At 44.4% G+C, this 24,062-nt stretch overlaps 10 protein-coding genes across 10 annotated transcripts; 5 read left to right on the top strand and 5 right to left on the bottom strand.

The window, feature by feature from the left end:
- Window positions 1-14: 14 nt before the first annotated feature.
- Window positions 15-3,091, bottom strand: V865_002230 (uncharacterized protein; the record flags this gene model as incomplete). The annotated part of the gene is made up of 8 exons (XM_066226034.1): window positions 15-1,478; window positions 1,535-1,685; window positions 1,742-2,009; window positions 2,070-2,398; window positions 2,472-2,652; window positions 2,720-2,810; window positions 2,877-2,951; window positions 3,011-3,091. 8 exons carry the CDS (start codon window positions 3,089-3,091, stop codon window positions 15-17), a joined length of 2,640 nt encoding a protein of 879 aa, XP_066082131.1.
- A 314-nt stretch (window positions 3,092-3,405) lies between these two features.
- Window positions 3,406-5,478, top strand: V865_002229 (uncharacterized protein; the record flags this gene model as incomplete). The annotated part of the gene is made up of 5 exons (XM_066226033.1): window positions 3,406-4,008; window positions 4,069-4,315; window positions 4,376-4,796; window positions 4,858-5,014; window positions 5,080-5,478. The coding sequence occupies 5 exons, from the start codon at window positions 3,406-3,408 to the stop codon at window positions 5,476-5,478; spliced, it is 1,827 nt and encodes a 608-aa protein (XP_066082130.1).
- A 301-nt stretch (window positions 5,479-5,779) lies between these two features.
- V865_002228 (uncharacterized protein) lies at window positions 5,780-6,823 on the bottom strand (the record flags this gene model as incomplete). Its single annotated transcript, XM_066226032.1, has 1 exon — window positions 5,780-6,823. The coding sequence occupies one exon, from the start codon at window positions 6,821-6,823 to the stop codon at window positions 5,780-5,782; it is 1,044 nt and encodes a 347-aa protein (XP_066082129.1).
- A 1,002-nt stretch (window positions 6,824-7,825) lies between these two features.
- V865_002227 (uncharacterized protein) lies at window positions 7,826-8,281 on the top strand (the record flags this gene model as incomplete). Its single annotated transcript, XM_066226031.1, has 1 exon — window positions 7,826-8,281. The coding sequence occupies one exon, from the start codon at window positions 7,826-7,828 to the stop codon at window positions 8,279-8,281; it is 456 nt and encodes a 151-aa protein (XP_066082128.1).
- A 118-nt stretch (window positions 8,282-8,399) lies between these two features.
- On the top strand, window positions 8,400-9,515 carry V865_002226 (uncharacterized protein; the record flags this gene model as incomplete). Its single annotated transcript, XM_066226030.1, has 3 exons — window positions 8,400-8,555; window positions 8,617-9,033; window positions 9,243-9,515. The coding sequence occupies 3 exons, from the start codon at window positions 8,400-8,402 to the stop codon at window positions 9,513-9,515; spliced, it is 846 nt and encodes a 281-aa protein (XP_066082127.1).
- Window positions 9,516-10,455: 940 nt separating this feature from the next.
- Window positions 10,456-13,476, bottom strand: V865_002225 (uncharacterized protein; the record flags this gene model as incomplete). The annotated part of the gene is made up of 3 exons (XM_066226029.1): window positions 10,456-10,857; window positions 10,924-12,082; window positions 12,137-13,476. The coding sequence occupies 3 exons, from the start codon at window positions 13,474-13,476 to the stop codon at window positions 10,456-10,458; spliced, it is 2,901 nt and encodes a 966-aa protein (XP_066082126.1).
- Window positions 13,477-19,041: 5,565 nt separating this feature from the next.
- Window positions 19,042-19,682, top strand: V865_002224 (uncharacterized protein; the record flags this gene model as incomplete). The annotated part of the gene is made up of 2 exons (XM_066226028.1): window positions 19,042-19,516; window positions 19,615-19,682. The coding sequence occupies 2 exons, from the start codon at window positions 19,042-19,044 to the stop codon at window positions 19,680-19,682; spliced, it is 543 nt and encodes a 180-aa protein (XP_066082125.1).
- A 118-nt stretch (window positions 19,683-19,800) lies between these two features.
- V865_002223 (uncharacterized protein) lies at window positions 19,801-20,386 on the bottom strand (the record flags this gene model as incomplete). Its single annotated transcript, XM_066226027.1, has 3 exons — window positions 19,801-19,833; window positions 19,929-20,034; window positions 20,136-20,386. 3 exons carry the CDS (start codon window positions 20,384-20,386, stop codon window positions 19,801-19,803), a joined length of 390 nt encoding a protein of 129 aa, XP_066082124.1.
- A 487-nt stretch (window positions 20,387-20,873) lies between these two features.
- V865_002222 (uncharacterized protein) lies at window positions 20,874-23,006 on the top strand (the record flags this gene model as incomplete). The annotated part of the gene is made up of 6 exons (XM_066226026.1): window positions 20,874-20,968; window positions 21,046-21,838; window positions 21,901-22,218; window positions 22,276-22,439; window positions 22,501-22,628; window positions 22,696-23,006. 6 exons carry the CDS (start codon window positions 20,874-20,876, stop codon window positions 23,004-23,006), a joined length of 1,809 nt encoding a protein of 602 aa, XP_066082123.1.
- Window positions 23,007-23,238: 232 nt separating this feature from the next.
- Window positions 23,239-23,747, bottom strand: V865_002221 (uncharacterized protein; the record flags this gene model as incomplete). Its single annotated transcript, XM_066226025.1, has 2 exons — window positions 23,239-23,384; window positions 23,525-23,747. The coding sequence occupies 2 exons, from the start codon at window positions 23,745-23,747 to the stop codon at window positions 23,239-23,241; spliced, it is 369 nt and encodes a 122-aa protein (XP_066082122.1).
- Window positions 23,748-24,062: the final 315 nt, after the last annotated feature.

The following is a 24,062-nucleotide window of genomic DNA, read 5'->3' as shown; positions in this document are numbered from 1 at the left end:
ACAAATTTGGTGTTTTACATGAAATCAGCTGCACCTTTTCTTCCTACCAATCTCGGTACAACACTTGGTTTTTCAACCCATTCCGCTTCTCCTCCTTCATTCTCAATATGACTACCATTAGATTTATTCCTATCCTTGTCCTTGTCCTTGTCTTTCTTCTTTTTCTTCTTTTCTTCCCTTTGTGCATCTTCATCCTCACCTTCAACGCCAACATCGAACGACAAAACACCTTTCCTCTTCTTACTCTTCTCTTTTTTCTTCTCTTTGTCCTTCTTCTTGAAGTCGATTGTGGTATCTTCTTTACGAAGTGTGAAAACAGGTTTGAAGGTTTGTATATCCACTGGACCTTCTTCCTTTACAGGGAATGGATGTTCATACTTCCTTGGTTCTTCTTTTCGTACCGTTTCCATGTTAGAACCGTCCTCTGCTCCCTCATCATCCTCATCCTCATCTTCGTCGTCACTCGCAAAGATAGCTTTGAAGATGTCAATCGAAGGTTTCTCATAAGTCAATATATCTCTACCTTGATTTATATCGTTGGCCATCCCCACTTCCGATATATTCGTAGGTTGTTTCTCAACTTCATCATCACCGATTATTCCACCACCCTCATTCATATTCGTACTCGTTGATGCTGCGTTTGTAGTGGTGGTCGTGGTGGCGGTGGTGGTGGTAGGTTGATGTATAAATTTGGATTCCCAACTTGCATCGTTTGAAGGTAAAGGCATAGTGTCCAAAGCATTATTATTACTGGTATTCTTCTGATCTCTACCCACGTTGGGATCTCCTTCAGGATGAGGATCCTTGACACCCCATCTCCTGCAAATCAATTTGGTAGGATACCAATTCCTAGTTTCTCTAGTCATCTTCCCGTACATCCCACTAGCGGCCGCTTGCTCTCTAGGTGTCAAGATTTTCTTTACCTCCACGACCTCTGGCGCTTTCGGCTTCTCTGATTCTAATTTAGCCTTCTCAGCATCAAATATGTGTAAACCAGGTTTGGCCTGTTTCAAATCTGTCACTGCCAAACTTGATGATCCGCTCGTGAATCTATTGGACATCGCATAGGACATTGGACGGAAGATGCGAGCGGAAGACGAAAAATCCCTTAATTCTTTATTTATCTCTTCGATCGTACCCTTTTTCAAGATTGGGTTAGGTTCTGTGGTATTATACGTTTGAGAAGTGAGATATGATTTGTATCGATCTTGTTTCTCTAAATCGTCACCGTAGGGTATAAATCCCTTTAGAGCTGCCGAGGCTGTTCGAGGTGATAACGGTGGGATATCTACTTCTGTGGCCGCAGAAACATTATTTTCTTCTTCCTCCGGAGGTGATTGGAACGATAGCGACTGCGGTGACGGTTGCGCAATTGTAGATGCTATTGATGCAAGACGTTCTCGATCTTTGGAAGACATGTACTCGAATACCGATTTGGCTTTAGATGTACGTTGTTCCTCACCTAATGCTGCTCCACGCTGAGAAGGACTGTCAGCTACATCCACCACGGAATTTGGAACAGCTGACAGCTTACCTGTTCGAACGTTAGAGGTTTTCCAGGTTCACCCCTGATCACCTCCTTCTTCACTTCCTCTTCACCAGGTTTCTGATCCCATTTCTTGGTGGTCCCCCATACTCGAGCAGGACGAGGTCTCCAATCAGGCGGTATATCAGGCATAGCAAACCTATCGATCTCATCAGCTATTATCAACTAAGTCGTAGACTGTGATGTATAGCTTACCATTTATCCTGTGGAACACCTTTGGGATCTAATGCGAACCCTTTCATCACAGGTCTGCCATCATGCCATGTATCCTGCTGCACCTCTCTTCCAGCACTATATCGATTCTCCATATTTGATCTTGATCCCAAACCTGGACGAGTGGAGCCTCCCATCACTATCACTTCGTCTTCATCGTCTAATCCGTCAAATGCCAAAGGTCGACTTGAAGGTCCAGCTTCAGAGTATGGATCATAATCATCACCATCCAGCTGTCTCGCTCCCATCGCTAGTCAAGGGTCAGCTACTCTGCCAGACACATATGAGTTTGCTGCATAGAATAGCTTACCAGGTCGTTTGCCAGGTAATGGGCCCATCCCTCTTCCTTTCACAAACCCTAAGCCCTGCTTATCTTCTTTCGCATCGAATGTCAACAACGCTACATCCCTAGGAGCGAACGTATGTTTGGATCCTTCTTCATCGTCTCCCATTTGATCATCTTCGTCTTCGTCGATCCCTGCTCTGGCTTTGCCAAGTTTGCCTTGCTGCAATTTCAACTTCCTCAAGGTGACTCTAGGTCCAATACCCTGTCCAGGTCTCCAACCTAATTTCTGCAAGAGCTTTTCACCGATGGAAGACCGTGAAGGTGCAATGAGTGACTCAATAGCTGATGGTAGACTAAATTCAACATGCGATGTCAGCTGACTGTATGATTCCATGATCAAGATGGCATCCAATTCAGCTGACTGACCTTTTCCCACCTAATTCCTCTCTCGTACCTGCAAACCCTTCATTTTTAAACGTATCTGTATTCTCCAATTTCCTATCTTCCCTCATATGTTGTAAATCCTCTTCATCCATGAAATCCTCAGCTCTTTGTACTTTGTTAGCTCGGTTATTTCGAGATGACTTGAATGTCGACGGTGCCCATCCTATCGACAGTCATATGTAAGCTATCGGATCTAAGAATCTCCGATGAGCGAAGTGGTGCCAACCTACCTTCCTTCGATCCTACTGTATTGTAATACCCAGCTGAGAACCCTCCCGTGAACGCGCCGTGAAACCGTCTTCGACCTTGTTCATCTCGAACCTATACCAAAAACGTATCAAAGTGAGCTATCTTTACCTTGAGAAAGAAGACACCGAGGAAACTCACCTCCTGCTGCCATTCTGGTACATACTCCTGCTTGTCTTTCTTATGTTCTGATAGAGCTGGTAGGGGTGTACCAATCTGATAGATTACAGTATTCATCAGCTTTGATTTGGTCTAAAGTAGAACCGATGACTTACCTGTACAAACGATTCGTTCAGATAAGCACTATTGAGATTGACATTCTCCAGCTCGAGCTTGTGCTTAAGCCTGGACGTCATCTTGGATCCTCGCGCTCCTAGCTGTTGTTTCTCGTTCACTGCTGATATAGAGTATAACTCTATTTGCATGAGTCGAGGTTGACCTCGTTGACTGCATCTAGGCAGACGATCTCGAAGGTGTTTACGCGGTTTATATGGGTCACCCCTTTAATCTGACAACCAATCCTTTCGGTTCCACTTTTACCGGACATGATCATGGCGAAGAGATGGATGGTGATGAACAACAACAAACTGATAACGAGCAGCAACATCAGAACATTCACTTGACGACGAGGAGATTCATCTTAGAGCGACTCGGAGTTAGAACGCCCAACATGACTTCGATAGCGGCTGCTTCAGCTTCGACTCCTCCAACCTCCGATCTCCTCAGCATCTTACCCCAATTCCTCACCACCCTCCAATCCCCAACCTCAATCAGCATACCACCAGCTACCCTCCTAGGCGCAATCACCCATTTCCTGTCTCAGCTAGACTCACCTCACCTGCACGACTTCATCTCAGCTCTCATTTCATCCCCTACATTGTGGTCGCACAACGGTATCTCAGCAGAAGATATTAGGAATGCCATCAGACTTTCTATACCTGCTAGAATATCCAAGATACATCAGGAAACAGCTGATGTGTACTTCAAAGAGACGAGAAGGAGAAGGAAAGCTAGGGAGTGGCTGGGTGCTTGGCTTGACTCGCTTTCGGATGATCAAGATGGTACAGGCGCAATACAGATGCGAATAGGATTGTTGCAGGGAATAGATGATGTGCCAGAGATAGATTGGGGGAACGGCCGAATGAAGCTTGAGGAGATGATGGTTCTATCATTGGCTGGGAAGTTTGAAAGCTCCTCGGATCCAGACATTGGTGATTTGATTGCTGTTATACCTCATATAGCTTTGGAGAGGCTACAGGCGCTCGATATCAAGGTGAGTGATGATTTACAAACGAACAAAGCAAAAGCACAGCGGATCTGATAGATACATCAGACTGTGACTTCTCAGATCGAATCCAATCTGTACCAAGAACTCGACCACTTTTCTCTATCTTCAGAGACAACTGTACCCAACCTCTCAAGGGCATTGGCAAGATCTTTTGAGGTGTTACATTCAGGTGGACCATCAAATCAGCGGCACGCTAAAGAGAGGATGATCAGTTTTTGCGAACAGATGCAGGATAAGGCTCAATGGTTAGAATCGGGGTGGGAAGGGGTAGCTGGAACGAAAAAGGAGGATGGTGAGCTTCTCACATTGAGGCGCGTCAAGCCTATGATTCTAGCTGACAACATCCTCATAGATAAGAATCCAATATGGCTCCAAAACAAAACCACATTTTTCTCTTTCCTCACAGTCGCCTCTACGATTGTTGAGATTCTCCTTTCTCAACCCGACAACTCGAATCCAATTGAACGTAATGTCCTCGAACCCCTCTCTTCTGCAGAAATCGCAATTCATCTATTGACAACACTCGGATCTTTCGCATATCTCACAGACGCAAGTCAAGGTGGATTCGATAATTACCATAAGATCTTATATGCTTCTTTGGACATAATATCGAGCCCTGGTGGTAATGAAGGTGTCAGCACACTATTCGAAAGACTATTTCAAAAAGGAAAGTTAAGTGATGCTAAAGCAGGGTATGTATTGGCTTTGGGAGAAGAGTTGATACATCATCTGGGGAAAAAGGAAATAGACCTGCTACTACCACTTGCAGGAAGGTACGTAAAGCTATATCATCAAAGCCTATATTCTACGCGCTTGCTGACAGATGGGCCGTAGACATGTTTATAAGCCAGATCATAAATCAAGTTTTGAAGCTTCTCATGCACTCTTACTTGCTCTATTGAAATCTTCAGCAGAAAGTTTAGCTAGGGACGACGCTCAGGCAGCATTCCTCGATGCCCTATTACCCAACTATGTCAATATCCTCATAAAGGTGAGTTTTTCTTTGCACTACTTGGTGAGAAGATAACTCATGAATCCTGAACCACTACCCCATAGCAATATTCCCAAAAACACATCTCATCCGAACAATTTCGCCAAGCCTTCCCTCTAATCGTCGAATCAGCTTCGAAGCGTTCTTCCACATCTACCACATTATGCCTTTCCTCCCTATTGACTCTTACGCCAGATTCAGATATTAGGCATATACGAGTCGCAATTACCCCTTATATCGATGCAGCCCATCTACCCGCATACCTAGATGATTTAGCCAAGGTGATAATGAGCACGGACAACAACTCGGAAGAAAGGATGGATCTGACTAGGAACGCATTCGAGATAGTAGTGAAAGATTTAAGCGATGAGAATAAACATGTTGGAATCGAATGGTGGATCAAGTGGAGAGATGAATTTGGTGGACGGAGGAAGGAAGTGGGATTTATTCGAAGTAGGCTGTAAATTGCACGCTATACAGTGATGACTGCTCAGAGAGAGGTCATACATGTTTATCTAATGTATAGTGCATCAAAATTATTCGAATAAATTTCATTTCGATACAAAATAACCAAAAAGATTATTATCATTGTTTTGGTATTTCAGATTTATGAGTTCTTCTTTTTCTTTTCAGGCAAACGAAATAGCTAGTACAATATGATAAGATAAAGAGCTAGCAAGCCATAACCAAAGACAATAAGATTTATATTAATCCCAAAATCCCAAAAGTCAAGTCCATCATCTTTTTTTTGCTTCTCTCTTCAATTTACAACTCCTTCTCATTGACGAAAACCAAAACGATTATCCCTTTCTCATCGACAATTCTCAACGTTTCTTTCAGCTCCTTTACATATTTTTCTTTCCCTCGAGGGATCTTACCCCTAATTTCGATAATTGCTTCTTCACCTTCTTCTTCGTTTCTGATGATATCCCCAATGATAGTATTCATCGTGACTCCTTTAATGTACTTATGTAAACCCTCTGCGGGAATACTCATATACTTAATAGGTGCCTTCTCTTCTTCATCTTTTCCGCTCCCATTGAAATACCAAGTAGGTCTAATAAGATAGGGAAAATACCAAGTAGAAGTATTAATCCAACGATGAAGTCCGGTTGGGGTTTGATTCTTCGTCAACTTCACTTTACTCGAATTACCTCTAATCTTATTATAAACCTTCAAAAATTGGTTATTCCCATCCACCCAGGTGAAATTTTGAGGTCCATCTTGGTCTACAAGTACTCGTAGTAATACACTGAGCGTGTGATGTAAGGTGATAGCTAGTCGTTCGGTATATTGTTCAATACCTTTTTGATCGATGATAGGTTTTTGATCGAGCATAAAGAAGTTCACACCCCTCGTTGTGAGTCTGACCGAATGGAGATGTGCGAGTGGAACGTTCTTGGTCGAATAGGGTGAAGTGAAGATCTTGGTGAATAGTTTAGGATGGGTTCGGAACCATTTCAAATCGAAGGAAAGTTCCAAATGTCTATAGGTTTGAGGTTCCGTGGTGGACAAGGAAGGTCGTTGACTCCACCAGCTCATAAGCTTGTCAGGGGTGTTGAGATATAAGGTAACATCGGTGTTGGCCATCTTGGAAGCGGATGAGGCAGGTGAAGCTGGTGCAGGTTGGTGAGTGGCGGGATAGCCCATGTTGGAGATCATTCGGTACATCAGTTCTCCAGGTTGAGTTCGAGTTGATTTACCGGTTGTGGTTGTGGTTGAGGTTGGATAGTTGGAAGACTCGGCCGGTTGCACATCGCTTAGTTGGTATCGAGGGGGAGTGGCGAATGATTGAGCCGTGGCCGTCATCTTGATAGTAATAGTAGATGTCGAGGGCTGATCCGAGTGATGAGGTTAGACTAGATGACTATGTTATGTATGTGTTATGTGTCTCAAGTGATATATCAAAGTAAAGAAAGAGAAATGCAAAGTGGGATCTTGCAGAAACTCGTAGATATATATACCTCTGAATTGGCCACCCGGAATCCAGTGCACATGTTCAGAGGTAATTGGAAACATAGTTCAAGAATGTCTTACGACGTCTGCGCGGGGTTGACTTGAACGTACTATATCGCTTGACAGGAGGATAGTGGAGAAGGTGCCCCGGCCGGATCATATCGCTCTCTGCAAGGGTCGGTGGAATGACCTGGGGAAGTAGTATGTCATCCTGGAGAGAGTGAGGGATACGAGTTGGTGATGTCAAGTGAAATAAGGTTGACCATAACCATCATCACTTGGACATGAAATTTAGGGTTGGGTTCCGGTTCGACATGATGCAAGTGCCACATTCGTCCGAGCGATCAGGCGATAAACAAGTACTGTAGGTTGGGTGTCGATAGGTGAATGACGATATTCTCTTTCGCACATGGACAGACCGAAGGCACACGATGATCATAGAACAATGACTCAGCTAGCTCGAAGGTATACCACTGTACTGACAAAGCTTCGGTCAATGGATGAACGGGATGTGCTGACAGAGGGCGGATGATCCGAAACCCGATTGGTGATTCTTGGTCCATTTTTGATGATTACGCCCTACACACGATGGGTCAGTCTGGACCACTCCAACGTTGAATGATCATTTCCCCATCAAAAGTAAACAATGCGTGAACCAGTCAAAGCTTATAAAGCTGTTCACAGCAATTTAACCTTACTAGTCTCTGACTTTCCATACATCGTCTCAAGAATCCACAAAAATCGCTTTATTCATCCTTCACCTACCTGTCTCAGTAATCGGCTATCGTTCCACTCAGCTCCCTCACCACTCTGAATCCAAGCTTCTTTGGCCACCATCTCCCACCCATTAGCATCATGGCAGACCAAGTCATACCACAACCCGTTAGCCAAACCGTCATCATCCAAACTTCCTCTACGGACAGTGCGAATCAGCAAGATCACATCAAGTTGCTTAAAGACAAGGTCAAAAAATTGGAAACCGAGAGCAAGAAAGTTGAAACTCAAAATGCTAATCTCAGGAGGACCAATGGAGATCTAAAGGATGAAAACAAGAAGCTAAGGTCAGAAGTTGAGGATGAAGAAAACAAGATCATAGAACTAGACAACGAACGTAAACTTAAAGAAGACAAAATCAAGGAGTTAGAAGATCTTTTGCAACTTCATCATCACAATTGTGTAGAAGAAATTCAGAATCTCAAGAATGATATGGCTCACCAAGCAGAAATGCATCGACAATCTATTGAAGAAGAAAAAGCTAAGGGTATTCAAGCTAGAAGAGAAGCTCAAACAGCTAGAAAAGGACGAAAGTGATCTCATCACTCGGGTTCAAACAGCGAAGAAGCAATTGGAAAGTCAAAATGCAGAACACCAAAGTCATTTGAAATGACTTACCGATGAGAAAGGAACTTTGGAGCGGGAGAATGAGAAGATGTTGAAGAGATGCTCAGACCTAGCAAGTAGCTGTGATGATAAGGATGAGCAAATGAAGCAAATCACTGCTTTCCTTGCACAAGCCAAGGATCTTGTTCGTGGTGCAGAACAGATTCTCGAAGGTCCCAGAAACTGCAATACATCCGATTCATCCGTGAGTGAATCATAGTATGAAAAAGAATATAGACGGCTGAGCCTTCTCATATCTCGAATAGTCGAGTGCCGACCAATGTCAACTCCACCATCCAGCCATTTCCCCTCGATCACCTGGGGGAAAAGATATATCTGAAGTTGAAGATGCTACCAGCATTCAACCCCCAGGCCCAACTTCTCCACCTATCAAGACCAATGAACGGGAAAATCCGGTGGACGACGGATTCCTTTTCCATCCCATCCAACAGGTTGCTTGGGATAACCCAGAACTCACTTCAACCGATCATTTGACTCCCCATCTACCTAGGTTTTGGAACACTGCGTTCGAAGGTCTAGAGTCCTGGAGAAATGGACTCTATTCTGGGGAAATCATTCAACGAGTGTTACTTACTTCCCTTTCAATCGATCGTCTACAACGGCATCCCGATCTTGCCGAATGCTTCTTCTATTGGGGCTGGTCCGGCTGCAATTTTCGTGCTGTTAGCGATTACAAATACACCATTGGGATTTTCGATGAAAAAATGGCCACATATATATCGGTATGACGAGAGACGAGCCATACACTCATTCTATTGTAAAATGTGAAAAGGGCGATAACGGTCGTGTGAGTGATTATTTCAGAACCACTGTGTACATCACATAATGAAACTAAACATTAACTTGTGGCATCAGGTTGACGTGTCTTTAGAGAAGAGCCATCTCGGTCCCGCCAAACTTGTCGCAACCGTTGACCATGCAGACGTTTGGATTATCATCATACGAGTACTCAAAAGGCTGGTCGAGCAGTCTAAACTTGCTGGGAGACGCTATTTTTGATGATCCTACTTCGACAACTCATTTTGGCCCTGCAACCGAACAAGAGAAATGGGATAACTTTCAATTATGTCGAGGTGCATCAGCTTGGATAGTGGAACATGAGGAAGAGGGGTCAAAGATATACAGGAAAGAGGGCAAAGATTAGCAGTGGCACAAGATGGAATCACAGGTGAAAGTATTGAGGGCAAAATTGAAGTTCAAGAAAGAGAAGGATCTACAGGTAATTTCAGGGCTAGGTAATTCGAGAAGAGACAATGGACTTTTAAGTTGCAGTGCCCAAACTCAACGATGATCGCATCATCTTATCACACCAACAAATCAGTATAAATCAGAGAATCGGGTTGACTTATTATAATATTCTGATAACGTCTGTATAGCATATGTATACACATCTACCATCTTTCGTTCAATCTTCGCAGACCATGCCTTCTGAACTCCGTTCTTTGATTCTGATATATTCGACCGTATAAAACATCGCGCACGAGAACATGTGGGAAGACAGCTATTCATTTCATTTCAATTTATTCATTCCTCGATATCAATTAACAGAATATACACATCTAGTGTTTTCAGTTTGTTATTCAAGGAAGAAGATTTCTACAATGACGATGACGATGATGATGATAATGATCAATAATCTATATAAGGATGAAAAAAGAGATATGTACAAGATACGATGAGACCAAAAAGGAACATGAGCTACATCACTTCGTGTACATGTGTTGTTTAACAAGTCCAAGCGAAAGTACATGAGAGAGGAAAGAGATAAGAAACAAACAGACCGACATGGTTAGCTGGGTATTATCATGATGGAAATTAACGAGTCACAATGACAGACGAATCTATATTCAGAAAGTGGAAACAATGGGAAAGTATAAATCAGGGGAGGGTGGAATCTATATAACAACGTGAAGATGGCGAATAAAGAGAAGACAGGTAACAGGAACGGAGATGCGAATATACGATATGCAAAGGATTTTCTAAGATACAAGCATGACGATGCTAAAAAAGGGATTAATGAGATAGCGATATGATGACTATCCAATCAAATGGTAGAATCCAAAGATTCGTGTTGATGAGAAGTTTTACTTCGCCGCAGTGAGCGAAGGTGAAGCAGTATTACTGTGGATTTGTTGTGCCCAAGCTCTCGTATCAGCCGGTGAAGCGTGGAAACCAGGAGCCAAATGACCGAGAGGGTTAGTCGGAGATGATACATCAGAGTTCTGCTTCTGTTGTTGTTGGTTATGACCAGTGCAGGAGGGTCGGGCAGTAGCGTTGAAACTGAAGGCATCTTGAGCCGAGTTGTACTGTCTCGTAGGCGTAGGCGTATTTCGAGGTGAATTGTGACCATTACTACCAGTTTCATAGAAGGGGAATCCGTTGGGTGAATTGTCGCCTTTCGAGGGCACGAAAGATGGTCGACTGTAAACTGGTTCAAGCTCAACAGGTGTCATTCGAGGTGATTGGAAGAAACAGAATTTGTCCAGCTATGAGATGGGATGAGTATAAAAGTTAGTCAAGCTTACCGGGTTCACTATACTTTTCTAACTTACAAATTCCTGATAACTGTTATCCAACATTTTCTTTTGATCTTTCTGCTTTGGGTCAATCTCAATTGACAAAGAAGCCAGATCGGGCGTCGACTCGTTGCTCATAGTTTCTACTGGAGAAGATTCGCCAGTTGAAGCTGATGGTGCAGGTGACATCGGGACGGCTGGGAGACCGGTGTGGGTTGGCGTAGGTGGCGAAGAAAGATTTGACGATGGAGGAGTCATGAGACCCAGATCAGCGTTCTCAGCATCGTGCATGAGCCTTCTAAGATCACCAGTAGACCTCTTGAGAGTTAGAGGTTTGTGTTCAGGAGTCAAGTTCTGATCATCTCTTGGGACCTCGGGAGATCGATGGGCTGTGGGGGTGGCATCGCCACTGGAGGATTTGGAGGGCGAAGCTGAAATCTCCATGGCTTGGGAAAATGAGTCCCAACTGTTGTTCTGACCATTCCAACTGGATCTTCGCTCATGACCCATATCAGGAGCTACTAGTGTGGCATAGTTTCCATTGATGACATTCATGCTGGTCCTTCTCTGCAAGTCTACAGGATCATACGATTCCGGACTGACGATTTGAGGCATTGTGGGCGACGCATCTTTGGTTGGGGACAGAGGAGGCGAAGGCGCACAATACTTGGCTAGTGTAAGGTGAGCGTGAGTTGAAGGGGGAGCAGGAGGCTTGAATGAATTAGGAGGTGGAGTCTGCATCGGTGAATCAGGTCGAGATGGGGTTTGGACTTGACCGTTCATTCGTTGTGCCAGTTTGGGGAATACCCAAGATGCAGGACCAGACGAAGGAGCACCAAAAGCTTTGTTGATATTCGCTGAAGGTGGAATAGCGTTGCTCTTCCTCAAGCCTGGAAGACCTGAAGGCTGCTCGTCGGTTGTATATGTGGCGCCTAAAGATGGAGGCAGAGACGACCGAGTGTTGCGACGAGGTGCGGGCTTCTTGAAGGTGAAGTTGTAGTTCATCCCATCGTTCGAATCCCACCAATCTTGACCTTCAACTGAATAATGGACGCAAAGGATCAATTGACGCTCATCAAGTTTTCGCTTATAGTCGTCAAGTTTGATAGAGAAACTGAATCTATCCCATCCTTCATCACCACTGGTAGCAGCTGGAATATGACAGACGTGGGTACCAGACACTTCGGAAACGGTTCTACAGGTATCGAAGTTAGCAAGGGTGAATTATAAAGAAAAAAGGTTAACTCACTGCCAATGATCAAGTGTGAACCTGACCGCAACCCATTTCTGGAAAGCGACGTTTCTGACGACAGCCGTTCCCCTCATACATAAGGGCCCTAAACCAGATTGTAACTCTATTCTTTCCAGCAGCACATTCTCTCCTACCAGACTACCTCTAGCGTCAGGTGAGAAATCGGTTCTCTTCCTAGGTATCCTACTAGCACCTTCCATGATTATTTGATTTTCATCCGCCGCTTTAGCAGCTGCATTTCTTCTAGTTCGGAATTGAACAAAGTCCGTATCGGTATCGTTCTCCGTTTCAGTCTCGGTGTAAGCAGCATTTTCGGGATCTGCAGCTTTTCCTACAGCTGTGACCTTCTGTTCTCTGAGGAACAGCACCACACTCTCTAGAGCTTTGGCATCTCCTTCACTAGCATCCGCAAATCTCACACTCTTCGATCGCTCTTCACCGAATCCACGAGGACTATCGTGTTCATCGGTAGGAGATTCATGTGCTTGACGAGTGAGATCGGGTGTTGACATTGATCGTTGTTTGAGAGAAGGTTTCACTATTTCACCACTCTTCTTTCGGATCATATTGATTGGTCGAAGCATTGTTGAGCTACCACCTATTAATGATGAAGAATCATCCGAGTGTGACACCGGTGGTGGGAAGGTTATCTGAAGGGAACCAGTAGAATTCTGACCACCTCTGACGTGACCAGCGGAGGATCTTCTCATGCTGGCTAAAGTTGGTCTGCTGTTTGGTGAGAGAAGACCCCGAGATGCCGACGATCGCGGAGGTGGTTTGAACTCTGGGTCGAAGGCGGGGAAGGGAACCGATGATTCACCATTCTTGGAAGGGTCGTGTATGTGAACAGGAAGAGTGACATGTGGATTGCTGGGTGTCGAGGGGAGTGACGAATCGGCAGTGGAGTTCGAGGTCATCGAGTCTCGGACAGCTCGATGCAGGAGTGGCGATTTGACAGGACTGGGATGGAGTTTGAGGCCCAACGAGCTGCTCTCAGCGGGCGGTAGGCCTGACACTGAGTGCGAACTGGGTCCAGAGGATGACGGTGATCTTCGGGGTAAACCTTCCATCGGTCGTGAGATGGGAAATGTTTGTGAACTGATAGCGTGGGTGGCTTTCGATATAGTGTCGAACATCCCTCGACGGGGCGTAGATGAACCAGAGTGGCTTGAGTTCCGACGAGGGATACCAGGCATGGGTCCAGAGGAGGAACCCACACCATAGTCGATGTCCTCAATGTGTTTCGGTGGAGTGTGGTGACCTTTGCGGTGGAAGTGGAAGGGGCTCTCCTTGACAGGAGAGGCCATAGGCGAATGTGTTGGCTCAGCGTATGGCATGATGATCTCTTCGGTACTGTGAGAGAGGAAGAAATCAAGTCAGCCTAAAACGTTCAGGTGTACTGAGATGATGTTGAGGGGAAAAGGAATGGAGTATGGGATATCGGAAGCAAGAGTGTGCACAAGAAAGAAGACGGACGAAGAATCAGGCTTTGTAAGGAGAATAGTGATCATGACGGTTCAAAGAAGACGTAGGAATACGAAGATGCAAGAGACAAGAGTCAGGTGCTTTTGGCAAGATGAGAAGGAAACGCGATTCCAACAGATAGTACCTCGAGTGAGAGATCACAAGACATCAGACAATGGCGAAAACATACCCCAAGAAGTTACAGTGAGAAGACAAGGCAATTGTCGCAATCTGCTCGTATGACGAATGAGTCACCCCTTACGGGGCAAGCAAGAAAGGAGGAGGCGGTGGTGATGGTTTTTCTAGACTAATACGATCTGAGTCGAATAATGAAAGGAAACAATGTGAAGAACGAGAAAGACGAAATAAATGATCAAAGGGAGAGTGGAAAAGACAATTATAGTATGAGAAAGGAAGATGGGAGTATGGAAATGCCATTCAACGGAGCATGTCGGGTTTGATAAGAAAAGGAGAAAAGAAGTTTAGATATACAGAGATATACAACTGACTTTAACAAAGTTTGATCGGCGGTTCTGTCGGCTTGGTGACCAACAAAGCTAGCACACGATCATATGGATCTAGTAAGTGGTACGTGGGAGGAATATCAACATAGGCGGTGCGCCCACCTATGTCGGGGCAAAGGGGAAAAGGAGAAAGAAAGGTTCATTGAATGATGAGTGAAAAATAGGAATAAGAGATGAGATGTAGCCAGTGGAGTGGTTGTGTAGACTCTTGATCAGATGATGATGGAGGCGTTTGTCTGGATATGTGAGAAGAGAAGGTTGAAGAAACAAAAAGTCTGTGCGTGGGAAATGTTGCGAAGTTGAAAGAAGCATCTCGCAAGACTCGAAGGGGGAAGACGACAAGATACCAAGACAATCGAAAAAACAAGCTGGAAAAAGCCGTCTGGTTCCCCATGGGAAGATTGATGGGGCAAAAGAGAAGCAAGAGATGATACTTACTCTTGGTAATTTTACAATTCAGCAATCCACAAAGTTCTTTTTGACCGTTTGATAGCTGTTTTGCGGAACAAGGGTCGGTGGTATATCATGGAAGGTTGTAGTCGTATCGTTGTCGTCGTTGTCGTATTGAGTATTATACAGTATATCAAGCCATGTCGGAAATGTTGAGCAGAGAAAGTTGAAGATGAAAGATAAGAGAAAAGAAGAAAGTATTAGTCAGCTCGAGTTTCTGTTTATGGTGTTTTGAGTATATGTTGTCAAGATGAGAAAACAAAGTTGATGGTGAAATAGGGAATTAAGGGGGGAAAATAAACAAATACAAGAAGAGTGACGTAGATGATCAGACGAATGGTGGGAATGGGGAAGAGGATGGGCTCGTGCGTCTATCCAAAACATAACACGCGTAAAGGATAAGGTGGTTGTGTAGATGTTTGTGTATGATTGATGGTGCACAGACAGCCCAATATACCCAGGTCGAGGCCAAAGGTACCCCTTTAACACGATCATAGATCAAAGGATATCGATCAACGGTAGGGTTTATAGCTTCGGACTCTATTTCAAGACCGGAGAGAAGCACACACCGCAAAGTAATTAAACGAACACCAACCACAACTCCGAGAACAGCGAGATCCGTGGAGATAGGGCGAGGAGAATATTGTGTCGTATCGAGCAGCTAATCAATCGCAATTATTGATGGATCAGATCAGCTGAACAAGACAGGGAGGTCGGTACACAATGGAGAGAGTAAGTATGAAACATTGAGATGGTAGATAGTATGAAACGAGGTTCAAGAAGGCGACGATCACGGGAGTGAGAGAAGCGGAAAAAAACATACAGACACGTGTTATTTGTTGGAATGTTGCGATGGTATGTTAATCAAGTACGAAAATAAAAGGAAAACAATAAGATGTAACCAAGGTTATTTATGCTTGAGATCTGATGGGGGAGAAGGGAGAATGGAGTCGTAAGTCAATGTTATAAGTGGGGACCTCTGATTTATGGTTTTTAAAGTTCGACAAGAGATGATGTAAGATATCAAAAGAGCGTCCAGCGTTGAGTGATGTGGATTCAAATGAAATGTGGGGTATTCGTGTCCATATGGAGGATAATAAGGTTGATTGAGGTTTTCAATCTTCTCTTTACTCTCCGACGCGTTTCGAAAGAAATGATGACCAGCACCGTGGATGTATAATTTCAAGGATGGTGATGATATTAAACGAAAGTAATGATGCGATGCAAGGGGATAACGATGATAATCAGATAGGTAGCGATAATGAGAAGTTGAAAAGAAGTAAAAGGAGGAAAAACAAGGAGGGGGCAAGTAGTGAAGATCCCAAACGCTCTCAAGAGGTACCCCACCGCGTCCAACCCCAACGATCCGAGAAAGGAAACAAGAACACGAAGAGGTTTCATTCAGAAACAAATAGAAGGAAATCGCATGGAAAAGAGTATTCTCAGAAATAGCTGGATCGGTAAGTTACTATCACTCACCTTATTCTGTCGATGATCTGATCTGAATCTCAACTATCCAACAGTTACCCAAGATATTCTAGACTAGACCTTATGATCTGTCCTTCTAATATGTCCAATGCCCAAAGCGCAGTATCCCAACTTGTTGTTGTCGGTGGATTACTAGTTCGTGAAGAGACGAAGATGGAATTGTATGAGGTATCACCGAGAGGTTTCGTCTGAATACCAATATGAAAAATTATCAACAACTGACCAAAGAAGGAGAATCGGCGTTGGCGTTGTTGATGTATCTGAATTGGTGTGTGGAGATGAGATGGGGAGAGGGGGGTTTGAATTGAAATTTGGACTGGGGAATGTCTAGGTGGGGTGAAACTTACAGATATAAACGGATGTTTCAATTCGAATTCCAATTCCAATTCCAATCTCAATCTCAATTTCACTTCCGTTCTTTTATCTTTTATTCTTATTCAATCGATTCTCGTGAATGGTCTTCGATTCTTGATCAAAGTAAAGATGTTGTTGAGAGGCTAGTAATTATAATGATAATGACAAAACATCATGTCGGTATCGTTGATTGTATGTATAGCTTTCTTTCCTGTCAATTAATCATCCACAATCGTGTAAATACTATTGTTAATCCCCACGCTTCTCCAGTCTTGATTGCGTACTCGAGTATCAAACAAAAGCTGTTCGGCCGTTCCTTTAAGTGGAGTTTCTCACGGAGATTTCCTAGTTGTTGCTATTGCTGAATGGTGATGATGCAAGCAGATATACGATGATTGATAACGAATTTTTTGCGTGGGAAAGTATAGTCTGCGACTGACTTGGCGATGATGTCTGCCTTTCTTTGTACAGTGTGCTGATAGATCGGTGAAAGCCGGCGGGAGAAGATGAGGTGCTATAAAAAAAACCCAATTGCTGATAAGTCTGCGAGAGATACTTAGCTATAGATATAGCGTGTGAAGGATAGGTGCCTGTCGCCGCTGTTCACTGGTCTATTGTTCTATTCGGGATAGGAGTAGGTAGATCTTGATTTTATGACTAAAGGTAGATGAGGTCGGGTTGAAGAAGATTTGTATAAGTTGAGTCGGATTCAAATTTCTGCTTCGATCTCTTCTAAAGATTCTCTTCTAATCCTTCTTTATAACCTCACACTGCTTGACTTTCTCAACTATCCGTATATCTTGTTGACCCCGACGTTGCCTTGTAGCAGCGAAGCTGAAGTACGTATCTTCGAGTGTGAGTGTGAGTGTGAGTGTGAGTGTGAGTGTGGGAAAAACCTGAGACAACCGAAACGCGATTTTCACCGAACTGATTTTTCGTCGTTGCAGGTAGGCGGCCGGTTATACGAAATTATATAGACTGATGTATGTGTTAACGATATTATAAAGATCTCTATGCTATGGATACACTTTACTAGCTATGCTTGGGTGCATACGTTCCAGATGCAAAATCGTCTTACCAGAAGAACCAAGTACAAGTTTTGGGAAAAAAGGTTAATTTCGTGATATTCCCCAATACCTGTCCAAATCTTACGATTCACCTACGAGTAAGCATTGCCTGCTAGTTTAAACATAATTACGTGAGCACGTATATGATCATAGGAATCGTTATTTAATAAAGGTATGCCTATTCGGACGCATCTACATTATGAACGTACGAACAGAGGAATTGTCCGATACCATTCCTTTATGCGCATAGACGCCACATCCACTGATTTGGGTGAAAGTCTCATATTCCATTCCCTTTGTCAAGGGTTGATGAATAACCTTGTCTAGTCATTTTGCCCTGGTAATCCCATACTTGACCATTGCCGACGGAATGCATACTAGTAAGCTGGAGAAGATGTAGAAGCAAGTTCGATTATGTATCGATGCGGAGTGTATTCCAATCTCCACACTAGCGGCAAAGTCCCGCCAAGGCAGGTAAGACAGACTAACCAGCTGAAAGATCGGGATAGTTTTCAGTATACCTTGAATACTTACGAGACGTATGAAACTACTGCACTACGATCTGTTTTCCCTAGATTCCTATCCTACTCATACCGCTGCGTACCTCCTTCACTCAACTTCCATAGTAGGTTGAACAATCGGCATGTCGATCATCCTTCTTGTATGCCGAACCCATCTTCTGCAATACCCGCACTACATATCGTATCATGTTATGTACATGCCACCAACAGAACACAAAAGATTTTTTCCATCAGTACGGCAGTAACGGGTTTGGCAAAATGACGCACGTCAATGGCGTAAACCATCCTCAGACAGATAACGTAAGGACCTGACCGCCTGACCCTTCCCGTGGTCTCTCATTAAACAAAACAGATCTAGGCCTAAATTCTTTGCTTGCAAAAGCTGGAATTCACCGAACCCACATTGAGCTATTGGTTGGGGATATGGTCGTACTCGTACCGATTCTCTGGAATAGAGGGGTTCGTGCGTTGGTATTGATCAATGCAGAGGAGCTCCGAGGGGTGTTCGGGTAGGAGTGCGATGTGGTAATTTCCTTATGCTAGTACTTACAATACTGACAGATCTGATCTATCATAAGTATGGAGTGGCAATGGTGCAATGGAATTAGGACCTATGGAATGCTGGCCCTGTCACAAGAACATCGACGTCGGTACATGAGTCTTCTTAGCACCAAAAGTGGTCATACATTTGTCACAACATGTTTCCATCCCACATGGTAGAGGTATAGACAACTGAAGACCTTCCGGCTCGCATTTGTCGTGTCAGGAACATCATATAGTCATCTTGACTGCCGTGTCCAAGCGTTAGGTGGTGCGCGATAATTTTGACATCCTTGTGATCTTCACACGACACACAGTGTATCTTCGATACAGTACTAAAACTAAGATGGTCCGGACCTGCGTACGTTGCGGTCGCTATACAAGCACGATATTCCCTTCCCCTTTCAGGTGAAGATACAATACTAACAAGAAGGACTGTTTCTTGCTTTTCCATATCCACGATTCATCCAAAGCCCTCTGAATACTGATCAATCATGTCAACTCGATCGAATTACCTCCTGAGCAAGACGCCATTGTACTCACTGATGAACATTCCACCTGCTCCCTTGGAACCCCTGCTTGATACCTCTCCCTTAGCCTCATCGTCCGAAAAGCTACCTACACCCCGACAGAGGACAACTCGTAAATCACGAGCAAGAGGACTGAGTATACTCATACCACCTCCTACACAGGATCTGCAGAAAGTCAAATTGGTTATAACCTATCAATCCGCCAAACAAACTCTGAATTCAAAACCACTTTCACATCCACATCAACATGGAAATCATCAGGAAACCCCCTTAACGATTGGACATTACCATCATTCGTATCACAATCTGGGAGATGAAGTGGAGAATATACAATATGAACGAATGAATTGGAGATTCAAATATCCAGGGTTGATATTCGTTTGTATTGGATTGGTGATGTTTGGCTTTACGATATTGGGGTTGTTGCTTATCATACCTGGTGAGTCTGGCATGATCTTGAATCTCGAAGTAAGATGAAACAACTGATGGATTTTTCTATATACACTGGACATAGATCAAATGATACCGATTTGGAAGCACCATCTCCACCCCCCTCGCTAGGACATCTCAAAGCTCTCCTCGTCATTGTACTATTGGGCTTCTAGGTTTATCGTGATGCATAGTGTACATATATAATACATTCCCAGTTATATCCATCTACCAATAAAGCGGCAGAAGAAGTCGGTAGATAGCAACAGGTGGCAGAGGTTATGCCATGGATATCTATCCGTTGATCTTCTTGGTTCTTCCTTGTCTCTGCGGCAGATGATAGTGTCAGCACAAGTGATCGAATCACACAGACCTCCATTTTGAGGATCATTCGATACAATGACAGTATCAGGATCACTCACCTTTTTCATCCTTTGCAACTTCTTCGCACTCATCTTAGCTTTCATATCTTCCATTCTCTGCTTTTCTGCTGCTCGTTCTCTTCTTTCCTTGATGACTGCCACTTTCCTGCCATCCCAGATCAGATAGTTTCATTCATCAGTATTACAAAATCATGGTATTCATGTCAGTTTAGGAAAAGGTAACAAGGGGAGTATAGGAATACGCACCTATCCTTCTCGGCCTGTTTATCATCCTTCAATTCCTTCTCAACAGCTTTCATAGCTTCCTGCTGCCTGTCTTTCTCCCTCCTCTTCTCGAATGGCGTCTTGATAGATTGGGAGATGTAACTTCGTTTCAAGGCTGTCTTCTCGCCCTTGTGTGCTTTACCGGGTGTTCGACCGTTACGAGATGCCGCTACTGAGACGGTCACTGGGGTGGTGGACGTGGAGGAGGATGCTTCGGCGTTGTTGTCTGACATAATGACTTGATTGTACTCGAATGAGGTATAAATGATTAAGACGATATGTGGTGGTTTATGCGTATAAAGTGATCAAAGCGTGCTTGAAAATAGGTGGATCTTGAAAAAATCAAAATCAAACTGAGCTCAAGATTTACTATCGATCACCACGGAGATGCCCCCCATGTCCGTTGCGCATTTGGGTTGATTCAGGAACGGGATGGTGGATTTACCCTGAAGGTGTAATGTTGAACGATCAAGAGGTTAGGATCAACAAGCCACTCTGCTCTCACTTTCTATCTTTCATCCCTTGTCGCTTCCATCTTCATCTTGTAATCTCATCATCGTCATCATCACTTGGCTGTGTCGTGTGCTGCTTGCTCTTCGATATACTACTCCTTGCTGCGTGAGGTCGCTACTCTTGTATCTTGTCACAACAACTCATATCCGGCTGGTCCGTCAAAATCATATTATCATATTACCATATAATCGATAGCACAATAGTATCATGTCGTCAGCTGCTACCTCGACACCTAGGAAGAGAAAGTTGAGTGTAGACGACGAGACTCCTCGAAGGAATGTGAAAGGCAAAAGTAGAGCAGGGTGAGCTACATCTGACCTCCGGCTACATCTGACCTCCTTGCACGATGTAACTGAGCTGACCATATTCCCCAACCTAGTCCACCAACACTCAATCCACCTTTAGTCCCCTTTCCTACACCTCCTCATACTCGAACTCGAAAAGCCAAGTATATCGAGCCAATCCTCTCAGAGGAGGATCAACCTGTCCCTTCAATCTCCAAGCACTCCACATCGACCGATAATCTCCCTCCTCATCTTCAAACCCTCTTAAACCTTCATCATTCGTTCAACCTCGCTTTGTCACTCTACATCGCCACACATCCACCGATCTTACCTCCTCATCCTCCATCAGCCACTTCCGTTGCCTTACCCAATCTCACCAACTTCCTCGCTATACGTGAAACAGTCGAAAGGACTTCCGGGCGTCGATTCGGACTGCAGGAACTAAGTCGTCTAGCTTGGGTTTGGACATGGGATGGGAAGAGTCTACCAGATGAAAAAGCGATAAGCGAAAAGAACAAAAGGGCAATGATTGATGAAGATGACGATGATAATCCTTTCTTGGTCCATACTACCCCTAAAGCCAAAACGACCGCAGCAGACGTAGGAGCGGGACAAGTATCGGGCCTGAGCTATCTGATCACCCCTACTCGAACGCTAGATCCTCAGACAGGACGGAGGGTTTATACGCATGGATTAGGGATTGATCTGGAATTGAGGAAGGGTGAGACGAGGCAGGTGCTACATGGCGGCGCGGAAGGGGGCATAGGTAATAAAGGTCAAGGAGGAGGTATGGGGGCGGTCGGAAGATGGAATACGAATGGGGATGCGAGACATGAAGTGTTTAGAGAAAGGTTGGAGAGATGGGTAGAGTTGAATGGCGGATATGAGGTGAGCTAGCTTTCTCGACATGTTATCGTGATACAAGCTGATGGTAACACTTGATATAAAAGCCACCTGAACAATCAATATTACCTACACCTACAACATCTGAAAATTCCACTCGATCGTCTGTACCCCCTATACCAGTGTTACCCCTGCCTCATCTACCATCTTCGACTCTCCTTCCATCTGCCAATCTGTTCTCGTCTTTCTCCTCTCCATCCACCACACTGACCCCTCAAAAGGCTCATCCGAAGCCTTCGATGGATTCACCAAAGACAGCAGGACTGTCTGATCCCTTCGAATTGACAGATGAGAGGGACGATAAGAAAGGGAAAGTGATTCGGCCTGGTTCAGTAGATGAGCGTAGACAAGCTATGATGGACAGAGTGAGTTAAATGACAATGGTAAGAGCGATTCATCTGACGATGTATTTCTCTCCGTAGATTAAAGCTCGTTCTGGTAATAACAAGAATCCATTATCGACTTTGGGATCATCTGCTGGCGGAATGAAAAGGACGAACTTGTTGTCTGCTGCAGGACAGCAAGAGGAGCTGAAACGCAGGTCAACGTTGAGTAGACTGGAAGGTATAGCAGAAGGTGTATGGATGTGAGTGATTTATACCCATCCAGCTGGCAAAGGAATATCAGCTGATAGAACTCTGCTTTAGGATGTTCTCTGCCCCTTCACCTGGTCCCAGCACCTTACCAAGTGCTCCTCGGGGAAGACGAAAAGCTATTCCTATGACGGAAGTAGCAGACGTGATCGTCAAAAGTTCGAAAACTCCTATTTCTACTGGTAAGTGCCCAATTACCCGTCTTCTGGGCCTGAATGAATTGTAGAGCTGATAAATATCACCGCTTAGCCGAAGCCACCTCTTCTTTGCAACTTTTAACGGAACTCTGCCCGTTCTTCTTGACAATCAAGCAGATAGGTAAACAAGATTGGTTAGAGATGCCTTCAACGCTAGCTGCGCCCCCTTCACCCGGATCATCAAGTACGATAGCTCAACCACCTTCTATGAATGGAGGCAGACTCGCTCCTCCCTCACCTTCAACTCCTGGAAGGTCTTCGTCTTCCCTGGAACTGGCTGGACCGGCAAGTCCCGGACGGGTAAGGAGGGTAGGTGGGTTAAGGGAAGTTAGAGAGAGGATAAGAAGGGAGTTGGGGGAGTGATCTAAAGTATGTTTCATGTATACACCTTGATATAGATATAGGTAGATTCTATTTGATGCATAATATATCTTGTTGTGCCGTACTCCCAGGGACATGATCTATCGCTCTGGGCTTTCCTAGTCCTTCCAAAAGCACCTCGGTCGATTGTGGGTATATCCATCTGATTTCGACTCGTATGCGGGGTATATAAGTGTATGTGTGTGTCCATTGTTGTCTGTTTTGCAAACCTCTACTATTTCCTATCCACCATCCTAACGCTTATAGCTGGTTTCTCGTCGACTTTCTCATCCTGCAATACATTCCTATCAATCATCAAACCCGCTAATCCCACTGCACCGATGGCCAAGCCAAAGATGATTCTCGCGTTAGGTGCTAGAGCTATAAAATATCCATAGTACAAGACAAACATAATCAGCATTCCTTTCTCCCCTATCGATCTGGTATCTCCACACTACCAATAAACGGATTTTCTTCATCAAGTACTCGATACAATTCGACCTATTGGAGAAAGCACTCACATCTGAAAGATCCATACAAGCTCTTGTTACCTCCCAATTCCACCGTTGGCATACTCTTATTCACCTGAGGAGAATGCAACCCCGCGGCTCCAATTGCTGCTGCCGCTCTAGCTGACCGAGCTATCGGAGAAGGTAAGATGGGTTTCCTATCTGGACGAGCACCTGCCGCGGAGCGGGATGTGATTGCCGATTGACTAGGTTGGGATGGTCGGGATTGGGACATATCGTGTACTTTCTGTGGGTTCGTGAGAGATATTGGGGGAAAGTCAAGAAGAGATAAGATCTTTAGTGTTGCAACCTTTGAATGCTTGATGATGGTTCTCTCATCGCGTTTATCCGAAATTGCGACCGTTCGATTTACGTAAAATTCCACATGCTCTGTCTTTAATCTTATATAAAGAGAGGATGAATATGAACCTGGAGGTGAACTCTAGTATAGTCTTGATTGGTGATGTCGAATCGACCTGTACATGGTAACAGTGAGCTGATTAGTGGAGATGACCCGAAAGTCTCAGTAATATACGAGTGTTGTCAACTC

The sequence above is a fragment of the Kwoniella europaea genome, chromosome 1 (genome assembly GCF_036810445.1).
Source record: "Kwoniella europaea PYCC6329 chromosome 1, complete sequence".
Lineage (NCBI taxonomy): Eukaryota > Fungi > Basidiomycota > Tremellomycetes > Tremellales > Cryptococcaceae > Kwoniella > Kwoniella europaea.
This window is presented reverse-complemented; position numbering and strand designations above follow the sequence as displayed.